At 37.4% G+C, this 27,030-nt stretch overlaps 1 protein-coding gene across 1 annotated transcript in view; it reads left to right on the top strand.

The window, feature by feature from the left end:
- The window catches only part of ahr1b (aryl hydrocarbon receptor 1b), a 28,020-nt gene extending 2,579 nt beyond the window's left edge, over window positions 1-25,441 (top strand). Inside the window, exons 3-10 of the mRNA XM_016292974.1 lie at window positions 15,449-15,564; window positions 18,102-18,191; window positions 19,287-19,413; window positions 19,798-19,931; window positions 21,644-21,846; window positions 21,969-22,078; window positions 22,927-23,068; window positions 23,251-25,441. Of these exons, the coding sequence (XP_016148460.1) occupies window positions 15,449-15,564; window positions 18,102-18,191; window positions 19,287-19,413; window positions 19,798-19,931; window positions 21,644-21,846; window positions 21,969-22,078; window positions 22,927-23,068; window positions 23,251-24,811 (2,483 nt within the window). The 3' untranslated portion in view covers window positions 24,812-25,441. The remainder of the gene's footprint in view (window positions 1-15,448; window positions 15,565-18,101; window positions 18,192-19,286; window positions 19,414-19,797; window positions 19,932-21,643; window positions 21,847-21,968; window positions 22,079-22,926; window positions 23,069-23,250) is intronic.
- Window positions 25,442-27,030: the final 1,589 nt, after the last annotated feature.

The raw sequence follows: 27,030 nt of genomic DNA, 5'->3' as shown, positions 1-27,030 counted from the left end.
AGATAGATAGATAGATAGATAGATAGATAGATAGATAGACACAGACAGACAGACAGACAGCTAGATAGATAGATAGACACAGACAGACAGACGGCTGGGTGGATGGATGGATGGATGAACGGACGGACGGACAGACAGCTAGCTAGCTAGATAGATAGATAGACAGACAGACAGACAGACAGACAGACAGACAGATAGATAGATAGATAGATGGATGGATGGATGGATGGATGGATGGATGGATGGACGGACGGACAGACAGGTGGGCAATAGAAAAAATGAACAAATAAATAAATAAATTGTTATATAGATAAATTGATAGATAAACAGAGAGAAAATGAATAGATAAAAGAATGGACAAATTATGATATATAGATAAAATTAGCAGATAGATAAAAAGATTGATAGATGAACAAACAGACAGACGGGTGGTGATAGATAAATGAACAAATAGATAAACAAACAAATGAATACAGATAAATAAACAGATAGGCAGAAAAACAAATGATAAAGATAAAGATAAAGAAACAACGATAAATAGACAGACAGATGGGCGTAACATAAATGAGCAAATAAACAAACAAACAACTGATATATAGATAAATGAACACACACAAAAACAAACAGATGGACAGAAAGATAAACAGATAGACAGGTGAGCAGATAGATAAATGTACAAACAGATAAACAATTAGACAGACAGATAAACATATTGTTAGTAAATTGTTTTTAGTTGTTTCTGTTCCCATATTTACATACCCGAGCTGATTGGATTTGTTTTGTTATTTTGCTTGTCAATGTCATATTTGTGCTGCTCCGTCTCCTCCTGCAGTTTCGTTTGTTTGTTTTCGGGGTTTGAGGGTAGAAAAGCATTGGCATCAGCACTTTAACCTTCGTTTTCTGTATTCACACACAAAGCTTCTGGCCGAAGCACTTGCTGCTCATCTTTTCATGAAGGGAGCATCATAACAATACGTCCACGAGTTCTTCAGCGCACGCGTAACTCTTTCTTTCCCTTCAGACGACAAATAACAAAAATCGGAGCAAATTTGTGTCTGTAACCGCAGTGTTATTGGATAAATATGTCATTGTCTCTGTGACTCTGGAATGGAATGGGCCTCCTCTGAGGCATGAATTATTAAACATAACGAGCTTAAAGCATTTATAAAAAAGCATTTATAAAATGGAGGGGTGTGTTTATTTAAGGAAGTGGAGTTTAAAACTGCTGCTCAGGTGAACGACTGAATTATGTCCATGTAGCTGTGTTTATGAATTGTGTTGTCGTTTTATAACAATGACTGATTGTTCAGTGATGTCACTGACAATCATTGTTGTTGCAACATCAGTGATGGCGTTATTTATGTTATTGCAGGGTTAATATGAATTGTCATTCGATTTACTTTCAAACATTATAATCACTAGTGCTATCCAACAGCAGTTGATATCTCGAAATAAACAGATTATTTATATAATATACATTATTTTACAATTATAAAATAATAATTATAAATTATAATTATAAAATAGCTAATATATTTAATTTAAATAATAGATTTACTAAATATTATTATTTATGTTTTATAAATATTATATTATTATTTAATATATTATTTAAATTATACATTATTGAAAACTACATCATATCTCTGACAGGAAGTGTCTTAAAAGGGAAATGCAGAATTATTTCCAGGTGAAATAAATATAAGTATTTTATTTTATTATTTATTTTATTTAAACTATTTTTATTATAGATTTTATTTATCAGGGACTGACTGGATTATGAAATGTGGAAGATGGAAGGGAGGATTTAAAAAATAAAAGGACTAGAAAAGGAAAACATTTTCAGAAGTGGAGCAATTTATAAACTTTTGATGAAAAAACACAAATAATTTACTTTTACTTCATATTTTATTTTATTTATCTTTGTTTTATTTTGCTTTTATTTTTATTTTATTTTTTCCTGTGTACAACTGAGTATCTAAGTGTATGAAATGAAAATGATCTCAGTTCTCACCTTTTAGTAGCGACTGACTCTGGATCAGCATAAACAACTTCTGAAAGCCTCCCTGGGGAGAGAGAGATGTTGTACAACTGAATGTAGGTCAGTGTTTGCAGCAAGTATAATGCCTCAGGAAGCTTTCTGTGTTATCAGAGCGATGGCAACTAAAACAAGACCCTAATTAGACTTGCCCTTCTTCATAGTGCACTTCTTAGTGTTGTTTTTTCCTCCCTCTTTCTGTCTCTATTTATATTCTTCAACTCTGGGTCATGGCACCAGTGGTTACATTCCCCCTCTCTCTTCTATCCTTCAGAGAAACATAACACAATTTGTTATGCGTAAATAAAACATCATTTGTTATGAGTAAACAGAGCAAATACTATCTGATGTGTGAATATTAGATTCCTGCTTTCAGTAAAATGCTTGTTAGAATTGGGAAATGGAGCTAGATGCTGGAGTATTCTCTCTTTTACAGTATTCTCATGCACTGAATTGGCCTCATGCATTAGGAATAGTAATGCTTAGGAAAAATGTTTTGTTTTGTTTCGTTTTGTTTGGTTTCTTACATTCCCCCTCTCTCTTCTATCCTTCAGAGAAACATAACACAATTTGTTATGCGTAAATAAAACATCATTTGTTATGAGTAAACAGAGCAAATACTATCTGATGTGTGAATATTAGATTCCTGCTTTCAGTAAAATGCTTGTTAGAATTGGGAAATGGAGCTAGATGCTGGAGTCTTCTCTCTTTTACAGTATTCTCATGCACTGAATTGGCCTCATGCATTAGGAATAGTAATGCTTAGGAAAAATGTTTTGTTTTGTTTCGTTTTGTTTGGTTTGGTTTCGTTTTGTGCCAAGGAGATTCCAACTAGGGTTGGGCCGATAAACTATGCCATCGTCCATTGCCGATGGCTGACAGTCATCACAATGTTAAGCTGACATCGTGATCCCCCACCCCAACCCCTCTCCCGCAATCCAAAAGTTCAAAATAGTTCAACTTTTGCCGCTGCGCTCTGTGACTTTACCCGCTATAGAAATAGAATCGGGGCATCCAAACATAGCTCCTTCGCAAACCTTCGACCTGAGAGTTTCATGCACCCACAGTCTCTTCTTCCTTGCTGCTCTCTTTCTTCTTCTTACTAGCAGGGCTAGTGCTATCGCTCGCTTCTTAGCACGGGACAGATACATATTTTGCTGCTGACCGTAAAGTTGGAACAAAAAATGACTAGACATATAGAACTCCCGCTAAAAGTTTTGAAAACTCCGCCTACTTTGCTCTGGCCAGTTTAGCGCAGCGCTTTCCGCATCCTGTGTGAAAGGCCCTTAACGCGTTGTTTGTTTCATGCTTCGGGCACACCTATATCGTTGGGTAAGTATAGGCGACTGTATATAAATTGCGGGCATCAGGGAGCCGCTTTTGAAAGCGCTTTCGATTGCGCGCTCTCATTTTACTTTCACTTTCACGTTTGAGATTCGTGATCACAAGGACTATGGAGCGGCAGTACTTACCACACATTTGACAAGATTAGATGTTTGTCATTGGTGCTCAGCATCAGCAAATCATTCGCCATCGTCCTATCACATATTTCTCCTTACTCCGTGTATGTAGTAAGTGAACTTTCATGTAATGCAACAGGCTACCGCTAGCAAGCGGCTAACCTTTTAGTGGCTCCGTAGAACGTTATTTGTTTCACGCTTCGGGCACACCCCTAACCCCACCCCCCGATGTCATCGTCCATCACGATGTTTCACTCTAGACATCGTCCGATGCCAATTTGGTAGACATCACCCAACCCTAATTCCAACACAAAATGGTTGTTTTTGTTTGCTTTGATCATGTTGTGCCGGGGAGATTCCAAAACAAAATGGCTATTAAATGTATTTTTAAAAATGAATATATATATATATATTTATTTATATGAGCAATATCACTCGAGTACGAGAGCGATACCAGCTCTATATCAGCATGGACCACTCCTGTGGCCTCGTGCCTCTTGCCTAATCACAGCCGCTGATATACCGGTATCGCCCGAGTACGAGAGTGATATTGCATTTATACAACAGTTCGATGGCACGAGTGTAAATATATAAGAAAAACAACAACGGAGTGTCTTTAAAAACCTTTTTGTGTGGAACTACTTCCTTCCGCCACGGATTCAAATCTCAGTTTGACAGTTTAATAGCTGAGCTCAAAACGTCACTTTAGAACTAGTAATGTAGGAAAGTGGAGCTGCTTCATTAAAAGCTTATTGTATTTTTTAATTAAAAGCTCACTGTATTATGTAGAGTAGAGTATTGTGAGAGAGATGGACTGCGCGAGTGTGATTACCTGCATCTGACACAACATTCATTCTTCAGCTCAATCTCATATTCACAATAAAACATTAGTTTGAATGTCCGCTGAGGAAAGCGATATCTTTGTTGTTCTATCTTTCACCGGTTAAGGGTGATTTCTGATGACAGTGCTGCTCACTGCATTTGTTAACTGCGTCTTACAAGCTGTTATTAAAAAGTAAAAATAACTTCCATTTTAGTCTCTTTCAATATAAAAGTCTTAAATGCTGACTCGTAAAACAGTCTCTTGTCGCCATCTAATGGCGGAACAATGTCACAAAAATCACCGTTACAAACACACGCACTGTTTCCCAATACTAAATACTACTATGTATATAAAATATTATTTATTGAATAATAAACAACAACAACAGCCATCATAAAAGCCATGTTCTAATTTACAGCATTGAAGTTACATATAATATAACGTGATGAGATATTGCCTTCAGCCGAAACTATTTGCTCTGGAACAAATAATAGATTAATGAGACCAAAGACTGCCCATCAGATTTACCCAAAACGAATTATATCTCATGTTTAACCACTATAAAGGCATCAGAGCCAGCGGTGATTTCCAGCAGATCTGGCCGAGATGAGGCTGCTCTCAGCGGGCTCATGAGCGCTAAACGGCCGCTGACGCCCTGGAGCTCATGTCTCCGAAAACGTCGAAGCAAATTTTCAAATAGACATTATCTTTATTAACAAACCGTATTTGAAGTCTAAACAAGTACATTCTCGCCTAAAAAACGCTTAAAACTACATTCCGTGACACAAAAACAGTATTATTATTAGTCGATTTGGGCGTCCGCCATGACACTCGCTGTGAGAAATACTGGAAGCGGAGTGATACAAGCAGTGAAAGGGCGTTCCTGTGGCGATAGCTCATGGTTCTCAACCAATCAGATTTGAGAACCAGAACAAACTGTTGTATATATATATATATATATATATATATATATATATACACACACACGTACACAAACTATATACTCTATGTACACTAATGGATTTGAAATATATATTTTAAATAAATTATTTTCTAAAAAGTTTTAGAAGTTTTTGAGTTTTTTTTTTTAATGACTGGACATGAATTGAAAACTTACAGTAGTTGTGAGGCAACACTGAGATTTCCAATTTCTGCCTAGAAGATATCCCCATCTCCACCACCCCCTTCTTTTTTCTTTTTTTTTTTAGTGTGTGTGATTATTTGTATTACCAGGTTCACGCAGGTCAATCCTTAATCTTTGTATGCATTCTGAATACCTACGAATTAGGATTGAGAACCAGATGGCACCACAGGAGCTCTTCATTTTTATCAACTTTTTTTTTACCATCTCTCTCTCTGTTTATTTCTTTCTCTCCTCATCCAAATTTTTTGCATTTTTTTTAATAAATCATATATATATATATATATATATATATACACACACACGTACACAAACTATATACTCTATGTACACTAATGGATTTGAAATATATATTTGAAATAAATTATTTTCTAAAAAGTTTTAGAAGTTTTTGAGTTTTTTTTTTTAATGACTAGACATGAATTGAAAACTTACAGTAGTTGTGAGGCAACACTGAGATTTCCAATTTCTGCCTAGAAGATATCCCCATCTCCACCACCCCCTTCTTTTTTCTTTTTTTTTTTAGTGTGTGTGATTATTTGTATTACCAGGTTCACGCAGGTCAATCCTTAATCTTTGTATGCATTCTGAATACCTACGAATTAGGATTGAGAACCAGATGGCACCACAGGAGCTCTTCATTTTTATCAACTTTTTTTTTACCATCTCTCTCTCTGTTTATTTCTTTCTCTCCTCATCCAAATTTTTTGCATTTTTTTTAATAAATCCTATTTTCGATTTTTAATTCAAGAGGTATTATTTAAAAAAAAAAACTGCAACATGCATCAGGTGTGATTTAGCTCAGATGTTACCTATTTCTCCAGTTTTGGTTCATTTGTGAATTAATTCAGAATGCAAGACAAGCGAACTGTAACATGCACAGTAAAACCAATTTTTGCATGTTGTATGATAGTAAAAACGTGTCAGAATGATTTTGGTCATGTTAAAGAGCATAAAAAGACCCAATTTGTTATTAATAAAAAATTGCCTATTTCCTGTCTCATAAGGGCTGCACTAAGGCATCATGGGAAGTCTGATTCATATGAAAGCGAAAGAACAAGCAAGGCATTAATTACACCATGATTGATAGTGGATTGTGTACACCATCTTGGCAGGTTTCTGCTGATTTATGGAAAGCTTATGGTTATGACATTTATTAAACATGCAAATAAAACCGTAATCGATGTCCTGCCAGCATTCATTAGTGCCAAATAGAATGATTCATTGTGTCATGAGATGTTTTCACAGAATCAGACGCCTGTGGTTTGTTTAGTTTGATGCCGCAACAATGTCATGTTGTTTTAATTTTTGGCTTAAAATACATGTAGACATAAACAACGCTGTGATTGTATGTGTATTTAAGGGATTTTCACATTTATGTGAATGGTTCGGATTACGGCCGCAGTTTCAGCGTTATTTCTCATTTAGCTATCCACCTTATTTTTCCCGTAAGAGTGGATGCGGCCATTTGTGAATTTAATGTCTCTGACTTCCATTGTCATCCGCTTCCAGCTATTTTAGCTGCTTGATATTGCAAACTGGTGTTTCTTATCATATTATTTCAATGTATTATCTTAATTATGAGCACACTTTCTATAGTCCTAATGTACTATTTATAAGGTCTTGTGCCATCATACCCAGAGTTTTCTTGAATTGACTGAATTGGCACACTTTTTCCTCATTGTCCTTTTGTATTCCCCTTGTCGCCGGTTGCTAGGCGCCCCATTCATACAATAGCCAGACTTTCCTCCACAGTGAGAGACCAATTAGACCAGCCCTCTTTCAAGAAAGTTTCCTTTCACAGTGTCGGTCCGGTCCGTCGCCTTTTAGGTGGGTCTTTATCTGGGATTAGTGTTTGTGTGTCAGGAAACGCTCTACTGTTCACCAAAACACACTTGCGTTGACCCTTTGGGGCCCTTAAGCTACTAAAAGGGTGAATTGCACAAAGAACGGCAAACAAAGCTGGGTTTGTTCAGAGACGGTGGAGTTTAACCTCTCAGACTGATTGACATCCCAGTGTTAAGAGGTTATGGAGTTAAAAAATGAGAAGCTCATTTGCCTTTTAAATTGGATTTAGTAGACTTTACTTTATCTGTCTGTGTATCTATCTATCTATGTATCTATCTGTCTGTCTGTGTATCTACCTGTTTGACTCTACATTTCTACCACCAGTCATAACACCTCATCTCTCTCTCCTGCCTTCCGTGTCTCGGCGAGCCACAAACGAATAGTGCCAGATGAAAGTGTTTTGGTAGAACAACTCTTGAGCTAATCCACTTACATTCATGCTGAGATCCCTTTGAAAAGCGAGAGAACAGGGAGGGCAAGACAGAAATGAAAGAGGGCCTGCAAAAACAGTCTGGCAGCAGTGAACTCTTGAACCCATGACTGAACGAGGTGAGGTTGCTTCACATCAGAAAAAAAGAGCTGGTGGAGTTAGTAACGTGGACGGGGCTCCGTGAGCAGCTTAGAGGAAAATGCATGTGTTTTTCTTAATCAAGCACTGCTGTTGTTGAATGAGTATGAGGACATTTTGACCACTAACAATCCTTCCTAACACACACATCCACTTCTGTTTGAATATGTAATCACCCAAAAAAACTGTTGCACATTATTGGAGCTGTGTTTATATGGTGGACACAAGTTTTCCCAGGTGTGTACAGTACTATGATTGCGGCATTACAGTGGTGTGTGTAAGCACATCAAAACTATTTCGAACACTGTGTTGTGTGTCACGTGTATTTGTACTAATATTAATTTAAAAGAATTCATATTTATTTATTGTATAATAAATCATTATTGATTTTATAAAGAGTGTCGAGAAATGTATTAAGAATTTAAAGAGTGAAATTATTTAAACAGATGTGGAATTATCTATTTAAATGTTATTATTATTTAATTTATAGTATACTTTTTAATTTCAGATTTTATAAACAATCTGCCGAGAAATGTGTTAAGATTTTTAAAAGAGAAATTATTTAAACAGATGTTGAATTATCTATTTAAATCTGTCATTGATCTGTCAAGAAATGTATTAAGAATTTAAAAAATGTAAAGTAAGCTGAAAAAAATCATGTTTTTACTCAGAAATGGCTAGTAAATTTCACACACAATTACAAAGAATTAAATGTGATATTTTGACAATAGTATACTTTTTAATTTCAGATTTTATAAACAATCTGCCGAGAAATGTGTTAAGATTTTTAAAAGAGAAATTATTTAAACAGATGTTGAATTATCTATTTAAATCTGTCATTGATCTGTCAAGAAATGTATTAAGAATTAAAAAAAATGTAAAGTAAGCTGAAAAAAATCATGTTTTTACTCAGAAATGGCTAGTAAATTTCACACACAATTACAAAGAATTAAATGTGATATTTTGACGTAGAAAACTGAAATAGTATTTCTTGTAAAATGAACTCAAATAATCCTTTTTATTTACTGAAAAAAACTTACAATATATTTAAATAGATGTTGAATTATTATATTTATTATACATTTTATAAATTATTTACTTAAATATTTATTTATTTTTTATTCATGAGTATCTATTTTAATTCTTAGAATCTATTACCATGCTGGCAGCAATTCTTTTAATAATACATTTAATGTTTTTTCCATTTATTATGTCCATATTTAATCTGTAATATTGTCCATTCTGTAGTCCAAATAATCTTTCCCAGCAAATAAAAAAGAAGCCCTTTAGGTCAAATAATTCCTTAAATTTGTTCCACATGTTCATACTTTAAAAACAGCGGGGAAAACGTAACTGTACTCTGGACTGTCTTCACATTCGTTTCATTTTATTAGGTACTTTAGTGTTACGATCATAATGTGAACTCACGCGCTGGTCATTTTAGCTGGTTTGGCACAACTAAAGACAGCTGAACCTAAGCTCAGTCGTATAAATTCCAGGACAGACATCTTTGGATTGAAGCGCTAGACTGAACTTGTGTCTTTTGGCTCCTCTACAGCTGTCGTTTGTTTTTAATAAGGATCGTTTGTAATATTGTGGATAGTTCTGTTCTGTTTGTCTTTTGGTACTAAATTTGATGCCTGGATTCTAGCTAGAGAATTATGTGTTACGCTAATGCTAAGCTACATGCTGTTTTGGCTCACTTTAATGATCATGACCTCCAGCTTGGTGAAATAATCTCAAAAATAACCTCCTGAATGGCACAATTTAGTGTTAAATGTCTTAAAAAAAAACAATTACGGACAGACAAAATCCTAAAAGATCTACTTGGATGAAATTTGTCATAGTTATTTAAGGGTTTTTAGGGGTAACGGCCTCACTAATTCATAGATCTCCTCTTGTGAATATTTGTGTGCGGTTTTGTTTGTTCATCTGCTTTTCCAGGAATGATGTGAGCTGTGATGTAATCAGATTCGCTGAATTGCCACAGAACAGAAATCCCGTCTGGAATGATTCACATCTGAGGTTAATTGTCCATTCATTTGGACAGGCTGAGTATCTCTCTATTTGACGATATTTCAGCTTTGATCTGTTTATAGATCGGATACCATGGTGATCTCAACAAAAACATATTCATGAACCCAATCTTTGGATTTAATGGTATGAAAAAAACATTCTTTTGCACCTCGTTACTGAAGTACTTTAACATCTGTGATGTATCATATAAAACCAAAGGTTCACATCTTTACAGCTGGATTCAAAGTGGGAACTGACACCTTTTTGGACCCTTTTTATTCTTTGACCCTGCCTAACGCTTTGACCCTGCTCTACATAACGCTCAACATTTTAGGGTTTTATCAAACCTTTGGCATGTAACATCTACAGTTTGAATTATTTATTAATTTATTCTACTTCTTTTTTATTTTATTTATTATTATTTTTAGGGATGTTAATCAATTAAGAGATTATATATCTGATATACATAGATCTGTGAATGCACATCAGTTGAATTCAATAAAAATCTATAGTTATACTAATTTATTATAATTTATATATTAGCAATTTTATGAATTAATTTATGTATTATTTTTAGGGCTATCAACTGATTAAAAACATCTGTGAATGCATGTAATTTTTTATAAATTTTATGTATTAAGTTTAAGGGCTATCAATATGGATCAATAAAATATGGATGCATTTGCATCCCTAAAACCCACTGAATGAATTTCCTTCTTGCATCCTAGTAAGCTTCGGTGCAGCTCACAAACAGTTACATTTTAATCAGGAGTGTGTTGCTGTTTTTCTAGGGTAATTACAGCAGTAACACTGCAGCAGAAAAGGCAAAAAAAATTCCATAAGTACCCCCAGTCACGGCCTCTGCCTCTGTTTGACGTGTTTCCGCTCACTGATGTCCCGCTGTCACACTACAATAGATCGGAATGTGGATGAGATATCTGCTTTAGGGAGAAATACACACGTACTGTAAACAACACACACACACACACAATTAGGAGCCCATCCAGTGGATGGACAAGCTGTGTATATGTACACACTAGATTTTGAACTGTGTATGTGTGTGTGTTGTGGCTACAGCTGGCTTTCTGCAGTGTTTTAGTGAAGGAGACAGATGTTGTTCACTGGTGTTTAGTGTACAGTGCAGCTGTCAGACTGAAACCCCGCACCTGTTGAAGGGATGGTGGAATGAATTTTTCATGCATTTTTATTTGAGTAATTCTTCTTTATTATTATTATTATTTATTATTGTTGTTGTTTTTATTTTCTGTCTGTCAGCCGATTCAAATATTTAATGATTTTTTTCATGCATTTTTAAGTTCTAAGTTCTTCTAATTCATTTTAAACGTGTGTTGTGATGTTTTTATCGTTTGCTGGCTGTCGCTCTCGAGTGCTGTGTGTGTTCAGCCGGGCCCAGCAGAATCTCGCCTGATCTTCCCAATCCCTCGGGCCGCTCGCAGACGTCCACATCTGCCGCCGGGATGTCATCAACACGTGACATGCCGCTGTGGATGGAGAGTTAATATTTGATACACAATATAGCCTCTTTCTCTCGATGCCTTTCTTGTTCTCTCATTTTTTTTTCCTCACGAAACAAAAGACTCAGCTTTGCTCCCTTTTACAGCCTTTTAGCTGTAACAAAGAGAAAGGGGAAAGAATGATATAAAAATGCATTTTATTGAAATGTTTTGAAATAAATGGAATCGCATATTCAAAGTTGGTTTTGAATATAAATTCAATGTGTTTCTTACCAGAATTGTTTTGCCATGCCTGTTAATACGTGACCTCGCATCTCTCCGTCACGCGCTCCACTATTTCTCTCCTGCAGTGACTGTCACAGGATTGCGCTCGCGCTCCGTTCGTCTCACTGACACATTTTTTGAGCAGCTGATGTGGGATCTCTCCTCAGTACTCGTGGCCAGTAATGCTAAAGTGAAGTAGTTTTACTTTTCTGCAGTTTTTCAATGGCTCTCGGTCATACCGAGCAGATCCCTGAGCAGTCGAAGTCTGCGCATTTATTGCATGGACGGAGCAAAAATGTTAGTGTCTAAAGCATACGCACAGTTCCATTGAATGATAAATGTGTTTTAACAATGTTGGACAAAAGTGTGTTTTTCTGTAACCTATGGTTCTCTAACCATAAAGGCTGCTGTGTAATTTGCCCCCTGACTAAGCATTTAAAGAATTTAGGGGAAGCCTAATAATCCTGTGAATGTGAAAATAATCCTGTGAATGCACTTATAGAATGCAGAATCGAATTGTTAATCGGTGAGCGGTAATGTCTTATATAGACAGGTGTGTGGCTTTTCTAATCAAGTCCAATCAGTATAATCAAACACAGCTGGACTCGAATGAAGGTGTAGAACCATCTCAAGGATTATCAGAAGAAATGGACAGCACCTGAGTTAAATATATGAGTGTCACAGCAAAGGGTCTGAATACTTAGGACCATGTGATATTTCAGTTTTTCTTTTTTAATAAATCTGCAAAAATGTCAACAATTCTGTGTTTTTCTGTCAATATGGGGTGCTGTGTGTACATTAATGAGGAAAAAAAATTAACTTAAATGATTTTAACAAATGGCTGCAATATAACAAAGAGTGAAAAATGTAAGGGGGTCTGAATACTTTCCGTACCCACTGTATATATATAAACTTATTTTAACATTTCAAATTTTTTGAATTAATATAATATTTTAATATTTATTTGTTAAAATTGTAAAACTTTATCTCTTCCTTCTTCCTACTACTAATACCTTAATGCTGACGTTTGAATTAGCTCATTCATGTTTCCCCGCAGCTGTTTTGACTCCGTCAGTAAACCCACAAGAAATCAAGCCAAAACATTTAGCACAGGTTTTCCAGAGCCTCCGTCCCCAGAGATGCTGCACGCTCAGGGACGCAATGTGCAGTGTCCCACAACAGCACAGCTCCATAAACACAGTAAACATTGCGTGACTGACAGGCAGCTACTTTATAATGCTAGCATAGGTCAATTAAAATAAACAACCAAAAAAAACATTTAAATATAAAATATGAAAATATAAAATAAAATAATATATAAAATAAATATAATTATATATAAATACATAAAATAAATAAATATTTAATAATATAAAAAAATTGTTCTTCATTGGGACACCAAGGTTTAACAAAAACCATAAATGTTTAGACAAATTGTTGTGCTCCCCCCCCCCCTTTTTTTCTTTCACAAAATTATTGTTTTTAATAATATAGATATTTTTATGTTCATTAAAATATGTCTCAAGGAATAACGTCAACCTCTTTGTCACTCATTGTATCATGTCTTGACAGGGGTCAGGGGTCATGACAGGTCATGCGTCAGGACTATTAAAAGGGTCAGAGGTTGCTGCAGGAGAACAAAAGGAGCCAAATGTAATCATCAAAATTAGTTTTCATGACATCTAGAGGCATTTGCTTGAGTGAGTTTTTGGTTATGGAAATAATTGGTGTAAATAGTAGTTCAGCTATTTTGGACATTTTTGGACAATAACAACAAACAAATGTTCGCCACTGTGCTGAGCACTTCACAGGTTTAATATCAGCCACAAGATGCCACATTTGACACATTTGTTTATGTCGTTGCTAGATGGTTAGGAGCGAGAGCGAGGTGACCTTTCTCTCACCGTGCCCAAATGCGTTTTCCACGTATGTTCTCACAAGTGAAAAGTGCTTCCTCTTTCCTTTTCTGTCTCTCTCTTTCTCTGTCAGTGCAAAAGCTTTTCAATATCCCTGTTCTCCTGGCCTGGCCTGTCTCTCTCCATTTCCCCTGTCGTTTGTAGGTCAGTTCCTCCACTAATGCTCAAAAGAGTTTGTCTTGTCCTGAGAGAGGGCCACACAGAGCAAATCCATTAATGGCCACGACGAAAACAGCACAGACTCATTTTTAGAGCGCGTATTGAATATTAAGTAGAAGAAAGTATGGCATACCTTAAATTACATTTTAAGCGATTTTTCGATGTTAAAATACTTTTTTCCTGTCAGTTTAATATATTTGTATAATTAATTAACCTATTTCTATCCACCTTTTTCTTCAACGCAGAAGTAAGCCTATGGGTGAGACTTCCGGTTCATTAGCCGCTATAGGTAAATAACGAGGAGAATAACAACGTGCAGTAAACGGTAAAACTGTTTGCACTACAAATAATTTCAGATAATACATTAAAATAATATGATAAGACACACCAACTTTCAATATCAAGCAGCAAAACGAACTGTTTTGTTCAGCTAAAAATAGCTGGACGGAGTGGACGCAGATGAAACCGGAAGCCATACCCATATATTTTCCAAATGGCCGCGCCCATTTTTACGACAAGAAAAAGGTGGATAGGTTGAGATCCTTGAATCACTGTGTTTCTGTGGTGCTATAATTGCTCTGTTTGTTTAAAAATTCAGACCAGCCTTGCATGGCAACAGTGGCTCAGCCAATGGCGTGAGTTTGGGGCGGGGCCATCTGTCCGCCTGACCAGTGGCAGAGTGTATGGGAAACCTGTTTGAAAACTGTATTTTAACTGAATAGAACATAATTTAACTAATTTAGACTGTTGCGTAAAATCTCTGCTTCTAAGATTTTAATTCTTGTGTTTCTTCTCAACGATGTCTCAATCTCTGCTCAGTTTCTGTAAAATCTGTAATAAAGTCAGAGATCTCAATATGAACTCAAAGACTTGAAGACTTAAAGGGTTAGTTCATTCAAAAATGAAAATTCTGTCATTAATTACTCACCCTTCATGTCGTTCTAAACCCGTAAGACCTCTGTTCATCTTCAGGACACGAATTAAGATATTTGTTAAGAATTCTGAGAGCTCTCTGACCCTCTCATAAGAGCCTTTCGCACCGCTTTAGTTCCAGAACTAAATGTACAGTTCTAAACTACTGGGACGATTTTGCGCGAACTATTTCCCAGTACCATTTAAAGGGTTGCATTCGCACCAAGAGTGTGTACTAAGAAGTGACATAAGCCAGTCGACAGCGTCGTTATTTGTGCGCGGCGTTCAACAACAGAGACAAATACGCGTTTGGCCAATCAATGTCTACTTACGTCACGATTAGTCCCAGTTGTACTGGTTAGACCCTGCTCCGGAGTAAGAGCTAATTTGGTTCTTGAAAAAGGCAGTCCGGTACTAAAATCGCACCCAGTTCCGGCGGTGCGAAAACACCAAAAAGTGGGTAGTTCCACAATTAGTTCTGATATTATGAAAAGGTTCCCGCGGTGCGAAAGGCCCTATAGACAGCAATGTAATTACCACGATCAAGGTTCAGAAACGTAGCAAGGAGATCGGTAAAATAATCCATGTGACATCAGGGTTTCAACCGTAATTTTACGAAGCTACAAGAATACTTTTTGTACGCAAAGAAACAAAAATAACGACTTTATTCAACAATTTGTCTCCTCCGCTGGTGCCATTTTGGAGAATGTCCACTGAACGTACATATACAGTAGTGAGTAATAGTGATGTTTCACTTAATAAACACTACTAACTATAGTTGTACAACATACATTATGTAAATATTTCTTTCTTTTTTTCTGTCAACAGTCGCTCTGAAAAACCACAGCTGCAATGGTTTGTCAGCAAGCAACAGTAACCATGACAACAGTAAAGCAACGGGATTGGTTGATGGCTGGCTGCATGAAGGAGAGCTCCTACTACAGGTCAGAAGGACAAACGTGTGTGTGTGTGTGTATATGGCATCCATGTGCCTTCATAGCATGTTATAAAGAGACTTTTTAAACAATGTCCTCGAGAAGGAGGAGAAGAGGAGAAAAGAGGAGAGGCTATTTCTGGCCAGCCTTATTCTCGTTTCAGACACTTAGGCATGAATAATGCACATATAGAGATCTCATGTATTATAAAGGAAGGATAAAATAAGAGGTAAAAGTATTCTCTTATTCTATTTTATTTATTAATTTTTTTTACTTTTAAAGTTTTTCTCTGTCCATCCGGTGACTAAGAACTTTGAACCACCTGTCCACTCACATCTGTGTTTTCATTTCATCACACATGCTTTCACATTCTAATTATCCTTTATCTTTCATTCCTGTCTATTTCATCCTTCCTTTCTTCCTTCTTTGCTTCCTTCCTTCCTTGCTTCTTTCTGTCTTTTCCTTCCTTTCTTTACTCCTATTTCTTCTTTCCTTTCTTTCGGTCTGTTTTTCCTTACTTTCTGTCTTCTATCGATACATGCCTTCCTTCCTTCCATTCTTCCTTTGCTTCTTCCTTTTTTACATCCATCGATCCATTTCTTCTTTACTTCCCTCCTGTCATGCTCCTTCCTTCCTGTTATCTTCCTTCTTTCCTTCCTTCCTTTCATGTGCTACCTTTCTTCCTGTTATTTTCTTTTCTTCCTTGCTTCTTCCCTTATTTCCTTCCATCGATCCATTCCTCTTCCTTTCTTCCTTCTGTCCTTGCTTTACTTCCTTCGTTCCTTCCTATCTGTCTATCTATATATATATATATATATCTCAGCTCTGTTGTTTCTCTGCTTCATACTCTACCTCATACTCTCTCTCTCTCTCTCTCTCTCTCTCTCTCTCTCATGCAGTCTCTCCCCTGTGTTGTGTATAGTTGTGTGTGTGTTGTGTGTGCTGGACTGTGAACGATGCAGTGGTACATATTTGATAGTAATGCTTCCTGACTGCCATCCTCCCTCCCCCTCCTGCCCCGCAAGAGCCCCATGTGGGCTGTTCTGCCAACCAACAAGCCGAAATATTTATTCTGAGCGCTGCTACTCGACCATGTTTTCTGAGTGTGTTTGGACCAGGTGTGCATGTATGAATTAGTATGCGTGTGCGTGTGTGTTGGTATGCAATGCAGATGTTCAGGCAAATGAGAGGGATGCTGGAAGACCCTATAAACTGCTGTACCATTCATGATGGGGTAACGCACACTAATTCTGTGTGCGTTACCCCATAATAATATGTAATATTATTGTAATAATACTGCAGCACATTATTATGTACATATTATCTGGCAAAAACAATCACAGATTAAAGGGGAAAAGATGATTTAGTGATTTATTGCTTGTTACCTTATCATATCTTTTTAGGTTAAAGGGTTCAGTTTGCATTTAGAAAGTGTTTGCAACACAAACACAAGCACAGCCTAAATAAAACATTCGTAGGATTTTAAGAGAGCCGTTATTTACACTCAGACCGAAGTACAGTGTTGCACTTTGGGGCTTCTCTGTGAATCTGTTTTTGTTTTCTTCTTATTAATGTTATTAAAAGAACCATTTTCTATGTTGTAGTATTTATAGTAATTTTTTCCCCATGATATCGACATATAATATTAGTCTAGGTTTCAGAATTTAGCAGTAACTTAGTTTTATTTTATATTTAATTTCAAAATATAAATGTATTTCACATTTTTAAGAATGTTCTCAAAAGAATCGGGTACTTGTAAAAAGTGAAAAATTATACCATTACCAACATACTTATTTGACTGTCACACTCAGTGCTTGAGGGTTTTATCGATGGTGGATTTGTTCAGGGACTCCACAGTGTAGCCATACACAGTTGTTTTTGTATTGTCTGTGGATGTGTCAGATTACCATAATCACAGATCCACACTTAGAGCCCACCAGATGGTGATGAGCTGCAAAATCCCCTCCACAAAAATACACACACAGAACAAAATGGCATATGCTAGTGTACTCCGATAACTGTACTTGTAGCACATATAAGGAATTTCAAAAAATGTCTCTCCTTTCAGTTAAATTTAGTTTCAGTTTATGACTAGCTTAAACAAATGACTATTGGACATTTTTCAAAAATTGGTTGATATGCTCTGTACCAACTTCCTTTTAATAGGAAATACATCAACACAGAAAAGAAAACTGTACTTGTCAAGCCATTTTGGGGTTCTTTAAAAAACAAATTGAGAGAATAATGTGGTGATTCATTTAAAAAGCAGGTTTTCAATCAGCTATAGAAGTCAGAAAAAGTCAGAATTGCGAGATGTAATTGTAGAATTCTGAGAAAAAAGTCAGAATTGCAATTGTGATATATAAACTTGGAATTTCTAGAAAAAAAATCTGAATACTGGGTTTATATCTAACAATTCTGACTTTTTTTAACCTTTTCTATTGTTTTATTCTTTGGCAGAAACAGGCTTCCATAATCTTCTTTATGACCAATAACGTAATAATTGTATTTCCTGTGTTTGTTCGTTCATTTGTTTATGGTCACAGGCTCTTAATGGCTTTGTGTTGGTGGTCACTGCGGAGGGGATCATTTTCTACTGTTCTCACACCATCCAGGATTACTTGGGATTCCACCAGGTAATTATCCTTCTCAACAGTCTCTTACATAAACACATATGTATCATATGGCCACGGTTCTAATACTAATCCAGTAGACAGCTGAATTACAGTCAGTATCTTTGGGATATGAATTTTGGGATTGGATTTTGCTATACATTTCCTTATGAAATACCAACAAAACATTTAAATGCAAAATTTCTGAATATTTTGTTTCAACACGTTGATCTTTTAAAAAGTGTAAAAATGCTACTTTGACGCGTCGCTCTTGGTGCAAATAGGCCTTTATTTTGTAGTAGGGCTACTTATGCACTTAAATTACGTCCAAACCAGGCATGACGTAATGAGTTTGCAGGTGACACAGTTTTAATCTGATTGATAAGGATGCCCTGTACGTACACATTCCCAGAATCAGAATTACGTCAGACTCACCTGTTGGATAACCATTCCATACTTCTTCTCACCTCTATTCTTAGTGCACACACACACACACACACATATTATATATATATATATATATATATACTCATCAGATCTGCCTAATGCTGATTAATACTGCAGCGTCTCTCTCGAACAACAGTTTGAATGCGGGAGAAATTGAATGCGCTTAATCAAATAGGCTTTACTCTGAGATTCAGTCTGGCACGGCATAATCCAATTAATTATAATTTACTTATGAATTATCCAACTGAGACGTCACTATATTTGTTTACTTTCTGTGCTTACGATGTCCTCCTTTTGTTCGTATGAATGTGTTTAGACAAGAAAAGAGGGAATTTGATACCAGGTCAAAGTTGATGCAGTCAGAAATAAGCCATTTTTCTGTGAATAAAGTGAATTCAGAGATTTTAAAATATATTCCAGTAGAAAACAATTATATGAAATTGTAATAAGATTTCAAAATATTACTGTTTTTACTATATTTTTTTATCAAATAAATGCAACCTTAAGCATGAGAGACTTCTTTCAAAAACATTAAAAACCTTACAGATACCAAACATTACTTTACATATTTGTAGTTGGTCCTGAAACTTTTTAAAACCATAAAGTGATGCTACATCCTTTCAACTTAATTCTCTCACACTGTCCCTTTTCATTTGTCCTTCGGTTACCCAGACAGATGTGATGCATCAAAATCTGTTTGAACTCATTCATACTGAAGACCAGCAGGCCTTCAGACGCAACTTACACTGGGCCTTGAACCCGCCTCCAACCAGCACGCAGACAGAAGAATCACCACAAGGTCAGGAAATATGTAATTTTATATCATGGTAGCACTATATTGAGTTATTTTTGCCTGAAATTCTGCAAAAAAAGGTCTTTATATATAACATATTTTAATATATGAATTATTCATAACAAATGAATGATAAAAGAACCAAAACTTTTAAGCGAGAGTCTCATTTTTGGAACAAATGAGAGGGGGAGGGTGGTCTGACCTTTAGTGGAAGCTCCTGGAGTTATAATAAATGTTATGGTCACTAAAATGTCAATTTTAATTAAGGATAAAAGCAAACAGAAAGGGAAAAAAGGAAACAGTGGTCAGTGGATAATTCAATGATGACCTCCGGTTGAAAAAGTCTAGACACACTACTGAGTCTCTTAAGTTCTTTTTTGTTTCTCTTAGATGGAGATTCTGCCCCAAGTATGTCGCTGGTGACATGCAACCCTGACCAACTGCCTCCTGAAAACTCCTCTTTCCTGGAGAGAAATTTCGTCTGTCGTTTCCGATGCCTCCTAGACAATTCTTCGGGATTCCTGGTCAGTGTCAAACAGCTAAAGCTTTTATTTTGCTCTCAAACCCTAATGAGTTGCCTACACAGGAACTATGGAAATACTGTTGGAATTTTAATATTAGTAAGATGGAAAATATCTTGCTATTCAAAGTCTCTAAGCCCCGATGTTCCAGATTACAGAGTGAGTTAGCATCTAGGTTAGTGGAGCTAACTTTGTGTTGGATTGCGCCTCTAGCAGCCACAGAGATCAGAATTTTTGGAACACCTCTGTAATCCGTCTTAAAGGAGCAATAGTGTCATGTGGAACAGGTTTTAATTGGTCCTAGAAGAAATAGAGCATAATAACGAGAACCTGTTCTTGTTAGCATAAATTAAAGCTAATTTGAAGAAATCCAGGCTTTAGCTACAGTATGGAGCGCAATAGTGACCACCAGCTCTTTCAGCTGTCTTTATTCCAAAAGTATTTTTCCCATTCATTCTTTTCAGCCAGACAGCTGTCTCTTTTTTTGCTAATCTTGGCATTGTGGTAGTGAAGAGATACGTATGCGTGCAAAGCTCACTACTGCACTAATTCTCTGTACTCTAGCCCTTTATTTCTTCAGTCTCCCTCTTTTACTTTCTTTCCCCTCCACTCCATCTTTACCAAATCCATCTCCCTCAAGAATAGCATGACTACACTTAACTTGTCAGGAGCGGCACGCTAACAGGGGTCTCCCCATGTGTTCAGAGAAATTCATTAGCATGAGCTATAAATATGAGCAACCTCAAACTCTTTTCCATTATGGGTTTGTTTTTTGTTTTTTTGGTCCTTTTGGCATTTTTGAATGCAACTATTATGTTCTCTTGGGAGGTTCACAATGAACACGTCATTATGTCCAATTAGCTTCCATCATGATTATTTAATTGACACACCGCCAACTTGGAAAGTCATGCTGAAAGCTTCATTTTTATTTGCGCCAAATGAAATATAGTTTGACTAACGTTTTCCGTTTGTGTATGTGAATGTGTGTCTCTGTATTAATACTTCACAAAGTCATTCCCGAACTGAGACATTAGCCTTACATAAGCAGAACTACTTTAAATCAGGCATTACACAAGACATCACATAATTTACAAGCCTTAAAGGAACAGCTCACCCAGAAATGAAACGACAACAAAAAATAGGTTATCAAGAGTGCCTTCCAGCCACAAAATATATTGTATTGTAGTTTTATGTTTGTGCATATTCAAAAGTGGCACTAAATTAATCATGGCTAACATACATAAAACACTCACTTTTAGATGGCTTAATCTCCGCCAATCAGAACAAAAGTTGTAAGGTTGACTAACCAATCACAAACAAGCAAACATTCAGATATGACACATTGTGGTCATAGCCTTCATTAATAGATGGCCTGGATTGAGTTCTATTGCTCACACTGAGTCAGAGACAAATTATGTGGTTTGCCAAGGGCACGGCAACAAAATCATTCAGCTCCAGCTGTGTATGTTCATATATTACGTGTATCGGTTATGTACGTCTTTCATTTTTTGCATGTCATATTTTTATTATTCTTGTTTGTTTGCTCTTTTTGTAGTAGTTGCCATGTATTTGAAACATATAATTATTAGATGAAATTCCGTATTTAAATTAATGTCCACTTTAAAACTTTTCATGTTATGCCTTTTTTAAGTTTATTTATTTATTTTTTGTATAGTACAAATTCCAATATTCATTGTCATTTATGCCCCATTAAGGCCCTGAATCTTCAAGGACGTCTGAAATTCCTGCATGGACAGAACAAGCGTTTGGATGACGGAGGCCAAATGCCACCCCAGCTTGCCCTGTTTGCCATAGCGACACCCCTACAGCCTCCTTCCATAATGGAGATCCGAACCAAGAACATGATTTTCAGAACCAAACACAAGTTGGACTTCACCCCAATGGCCTGTGATGCTAAGTAATGATGGACGTTTCTTTTGAAAGAGTTGTAACGTGCATTGTATACAAATGTTTATATATCCATAAGTACAATAGAAAATGATGTAAGAATCACTGATGTTGGTTTTGCCTTTGTTGTAGGGGTAAAATCGTTCTTGGCTACACCGAGGCAGAGCTGCGAGTTCGTGGTTCAGGGTACCAGTTCATCCATGCAGCTGATATGCTCTATTGTGCTGAGAACCATGTCAGGAGTAAGATTTTCAGATGTGTCATTTTGGAGTTTTATTGTTCAAGAAAGTCAAATTCAGCCTAAAGCATCTATGTTGAAAATGCGACTTAACTAATAATGTGATTGACTGAATACATGAAGATTAAGAAACAGCTATGATGAGCTGTCTTTCTGCTGATGCATGCTGACATTGTTGCCAAAGGCTTTGTGTCTAAAATAAACTAGTGACGCTAAAAGACATGAGCAGTGTGCTCTTAGGCAAATACTTGAACAAGTGACAGTATTTTCATTCAGCTTGGTTCACAGGAGGTAATCTATAAATGTTATCACAGGAAGTGAAATCGACTGATATTATCAATTGTATGGACTTTTGAATTCTGATTATTCTATGATGGTCTATGGCAAGAAGTGTAAAAAAGAGACAGACAGAGCAAGAGACAGGAGGAGGAATGTTTTCCCATAATCCCATAGATCAGTGGTTCTCAAACCTGTCCTGGAGTACCCCCAGCCCTGCACATTTTGTATGTCTCCCTCATCTATCACACCTGATTCAACTCATCAGCTCATTAGTGGAGACTGCAAGACCTGAAGTAGGTGTGTCAGATATAGGGAGACATACAAAATGTGCAGCGCTGGAGGTACTTCATGGAGAGGTTTGAGAACCACTGCCATAGCTTATGGAGGAGATTGGATAAATCCTTGATGTTAGAAGTAGAGGGACATGTGAACTAGAGCCTTAAAACCAGTAAAATCAGTAATTCAATATGGAGCCAACATCTGTTAGCAGAAAAAGGCAACAAGGCAGAAAAATCTGATGTGTATGTTTCAACTAATAACTGGGTTTAAACACTGTTGCATTGTCTATTGCAGTGATCAAGACTGGAGAAAGCGGCCTGACTGTTTTTAGACTGCTTACAAAGGACAACCGCTGGAAATGGGTACAAGCTAACGCTAGACTTGTCCACAAAAACGGCAAGCCTGACTACATCATTGCCACCCAGAGGCCTCTTGTGTAAGTACATTATGGCTAATATCCATTTATATTTCTGCACTAACAATTTACAAAATAGATGTAGTTGATTAACATGCTAGTGTTCATCTTTAAACTGTTAAATAGCATGGACGAATTAGCAAAATTTTGGTGAATGTACTTCTTACACATCCACTGACAAAGTTTTTTATTCATTTATTCAGAGAAGAAGAGGGTGGAGAGCATTTGAGGAAGCGATCTATGCATCTTCCGTTCACCTTTGCTACTGGAGAAGCTCTGCTGTACCAAATCAGCTACCCCATGCCAGGTTTCCCCGACACCCTTCAGGGCAAAGGCAAGAACAACAAAACCAAAAAGAACAAGGTGGGCAAAAGTTCAAAGGATGATCTGGACCCAAGTTCTTTGCTGGGAGCCATGATGAGACAGGACGAGTCTGTTTATGTTTGCCAGCCTGCTATGGAGCCTAGAATGTCATTCCACAGTAGCCTCTTCAGTGAGCAAGGAGAGACTGGCACTTTCTCTTCTTCGGCGGAAAATGAAAGTTGGAGTCCAGCGCAGAATGGTGTAACTGCAGTCTCCAAACAGGAACCATCAAGTTTTGACCCACTACTGGCAACATTAGACTCTCTGTCCCTAGAAAATGAGGAAAGCTGTTCCAACAGTGAGCTATTCAGTGCCCTGGAAAACCTGGGACTCATCGCAGAGGACCTAGAGCTGCTGCTTCTGGATGAGAGGATGATCCAGGTAGAGATGGATCCAGATTACATCCCATCTCTGAATGATCTTCTCACCAACAACGAAATCCTCTCCTACGTCCAAGACTCACTGGAGAACCGGATCAAGGACTCAACAGATGCTCAAAACTCTGCCACGGCATTAGATTCTGTTGAACCCCCTAAGCCATGTTCTGCTTCCGATTCCGCTTCTCAAATTACTTCCTCCATGACTGCTTCTTACGTACCTTTCTGGCCACAAAAACAGATAACACCCATAGTTCATCTCTCACAGCGTATGCAGCAACATCTCAATGGCAAGTCGGTTTGCCACAAAACCGAGAGCTGGATCCAGGCACCAAAACCACAGGTGTCTACAGCAGACACTGAGACAACTACGTTTACCCAGCATGATACTTTGTTGGTGAACTCGGTACCAGCTGTACACAATGGACACTGGGTTCCTGAACACACACAAGCCAACTTGAACTCTCAACTTGGTGACGAGATAACAGGAACTAGTAAATCACAATCACATCAATGGCAGCACAACCAGTTGCTTAACCCATTCCAGTATAAACAGAAAACAGCTGTGGGTAGTGATACCCCTCCGAACGGGGTCTACAATGATCCGCAGTGGAATGGATATGACTTCACAGACCAGTTGGACACAAATAGACCTTATTTTCCCAATGGCCAAATGGCACACACACAAACACTGGGTACACATGTTGATTACAATATGACTGACAATTCAGGGGTGGAGTTTACAATGAACATCTGTACTGCTGGGGATGTAGGCCAGTTTCAGGGAGCCATGGCCTCATCTTCATCCTATCAGCAGGGTTATCAGAAACAGCAGCAGCAGCAGCCAAAGGTCGCACCCACTTATTACGCCTCCTATACCAAACAGAACTCCTCTCTGGAGCATATCCTGGGATTAGCCCCACCTTCAAACCTTCCCTCGCTGAGAGATTATGGCTCTGAACTGACCCATGACGCCACCCACAGTAAGGTAAGAATTAAGGAAGGATACAGTTGCGCAATGTGATTTAACCAAGTTGGACAAGCTCCTGGATCAACATCCCAAACAAACATATAACAGCCAAACCTTATCCACAACCCCAAGTTCACCCTCAACTCCTGATCTCAAATAGGAAATTATTGTGGATGAAAATGTTGTCAAGCCCCTAATCCTAAAAACTGATTGGTTGAAACGAATGTTGTCCTAGAACCATCAAGGATGGATAAGGGAAAACCAAAGGTATTGCAGTAACCCAGGAGTGTCCAATCCTACTCTTGGAGGGCCACCTTCCAGCAACGTTTAGCTCTTGTCTTAACTAAACACACCTGAACCAGCTAATAAATGTCTTGAGGATCACTATAAATTTCCATGCAGATGTGTTGGAGCTCAACTCTGCATGAAAGTGGCCCTCCGGGAGCAGGATTGGACATCCCGTTTTTTTATTTACATTGTCAAGGTGGTATAGATTGCTGGCTTAGAAATATTGTGCACTAGAAATTGTATCAAATTGTTTTTAACATTTCACATAATGATAGATACCCTTTTGACCACCCTTCACTACGTTCGATTTTATGTCTACATGCTCTTTAAACAGCTCGGATTGTCTAGTATTGTAGTTTAAAAGATATTCTGGACTCCAAACCATGAAACGCCCCACTCCACCCCCTCCATATTTCTCATCTTTTTTTCATTGGCCTAAATGCTCACTCTGATCTAATTGTGCTCTGTATAAGTGGCCAAGACCTAATAGGTCATTGCTAATGTGCTGAGATTGCATAATGCACAGTGACAGACCTACAATACAAAGTCTTGGCAGTCTCTGGAGATTCGCTATGGGGCCCCACACAGGTGGATGTTTGCTTTGCCTGCTGTGTTGCTTTATTATGGTGACTGTGGTTAAGATCGTAATCTTCAGCTTAAGAGTGTAAGCTTCCAGGTCAGCCCACCAGCATCAGACAGGTTTTTCCGCTATACTGATGGCAGCCAACTGTAGCATCTAGTCCATTGTGAAATGGGAGCCCGAGGCTATGAACAAGAGTTAGAGGAAGAGTAGCCTCCACAAAAGGACCGCTCATGCAGCAGGCAATATTCAGAGACCATGGGCTCCTGTCTGCACTCATTTATCCAGACGATCTTGCCTTTCCGCATGTAGAGCACCATGCTGTGGTTCCACATGTAGGGATTGTGTTTTCTGTAGATGGTTAGCAGTGCTTGCTAAGACAAATTTGGTAAATAACTCATCCCTTGTTGTCTGTGCTACTTAAGAATGATATCTTAAATACTGTGTCTTGTTGAGTACACTTACAATTCACTGGCAGACAACTGAAACATCTAGACCCCAAATACTATCATAGATACTTTTGGTTGGACTGTTTTGACTTGGGCCAGTGTACTGCACTGCAAGGCTGTGGCATTGTGGTAGTGACTTTTGCAATAAAGTGCTGGAGCTACTTTTCCAAAAAAAAAGGAGGTACAGTTAGAAATAGTGCTGAAATTGGAATGGCGAGGTTAGAAAAATGAATCATCAATGGTAAAGCAAAGGGAAAAAGAAAGAGAGACAATTCATTCCAGCGCTACATTCTAGGCTTTGAGTTTTCTGAGTTGTGTGTGTTCAGGGTCATTGCTCTCAGCTGAAAGGAGAATAGAGCTTAAATGCCCAGTTAGGCGTGAGCAGCCATGACCTACAATCCAGCATCAACATTACCTCATGCATACTAACACTACACTGTCATATACTATAACTAGAGGAGATTTGTGATACAGCCAATGATTTACTTATCATCTGCACAACACATTCCTACATTAGCAAAAAATTATGAGTTGGTAAAATAGCATGCACTGACAAATTATGCCAAGTGATGTAATTTTTAAAAGCTTTTACCCAGCTAATCTTTAAGATTTGTTTTGGTTAGCATGTTGTATGTGGCAGTTTGGAATTTGATTATTTTGATGAGTTCCTCCAAAAACAGCATGGAATTAGTTTTTGTTCCTGATTATGATCCTGGTGAATGTATCTTGTAAAGACCTTAAATGACCCCAGCAAACACAACATCTGCTGTCCAGATGCCACTAATCTGCTTAAATAAGCCACCGCTGTGCTAGTTCTATAAGTAAGCTCTGTAATTTGGGTCAATAGCAGAGAAGTTCTTCTAATGCTAATGAAAGGTCATGGTTGCTCGCTGTGGATTTTGTCAATGTTACCTTCAGTTTACTGACAGTTTAAAGAATACTTATGTGCGTTGTCA

This window comes from Sinocyclocheilus grahami, unplaced genomic scaffold, assembly GCF_001515645.1.
Source record: "Sinocyclocheilus grahami isolate Dianchi unplaced genomic scaffold, SAMN03320097.WGS_v1.1 scaffold295.1, whole genome shotgun sequence".
Classification (NCBI taxonomy): domain Eukaryota; kingdom Metazoa; phylum Chordata; class Actinopteri; order Cypriniformes; family Cyprinidae; genus Sinocyclocheilus; species Sinocyclocheilus grahami.
This window is presented reverse-complemented; position numbering and strand designations above follow the sequence as displayed.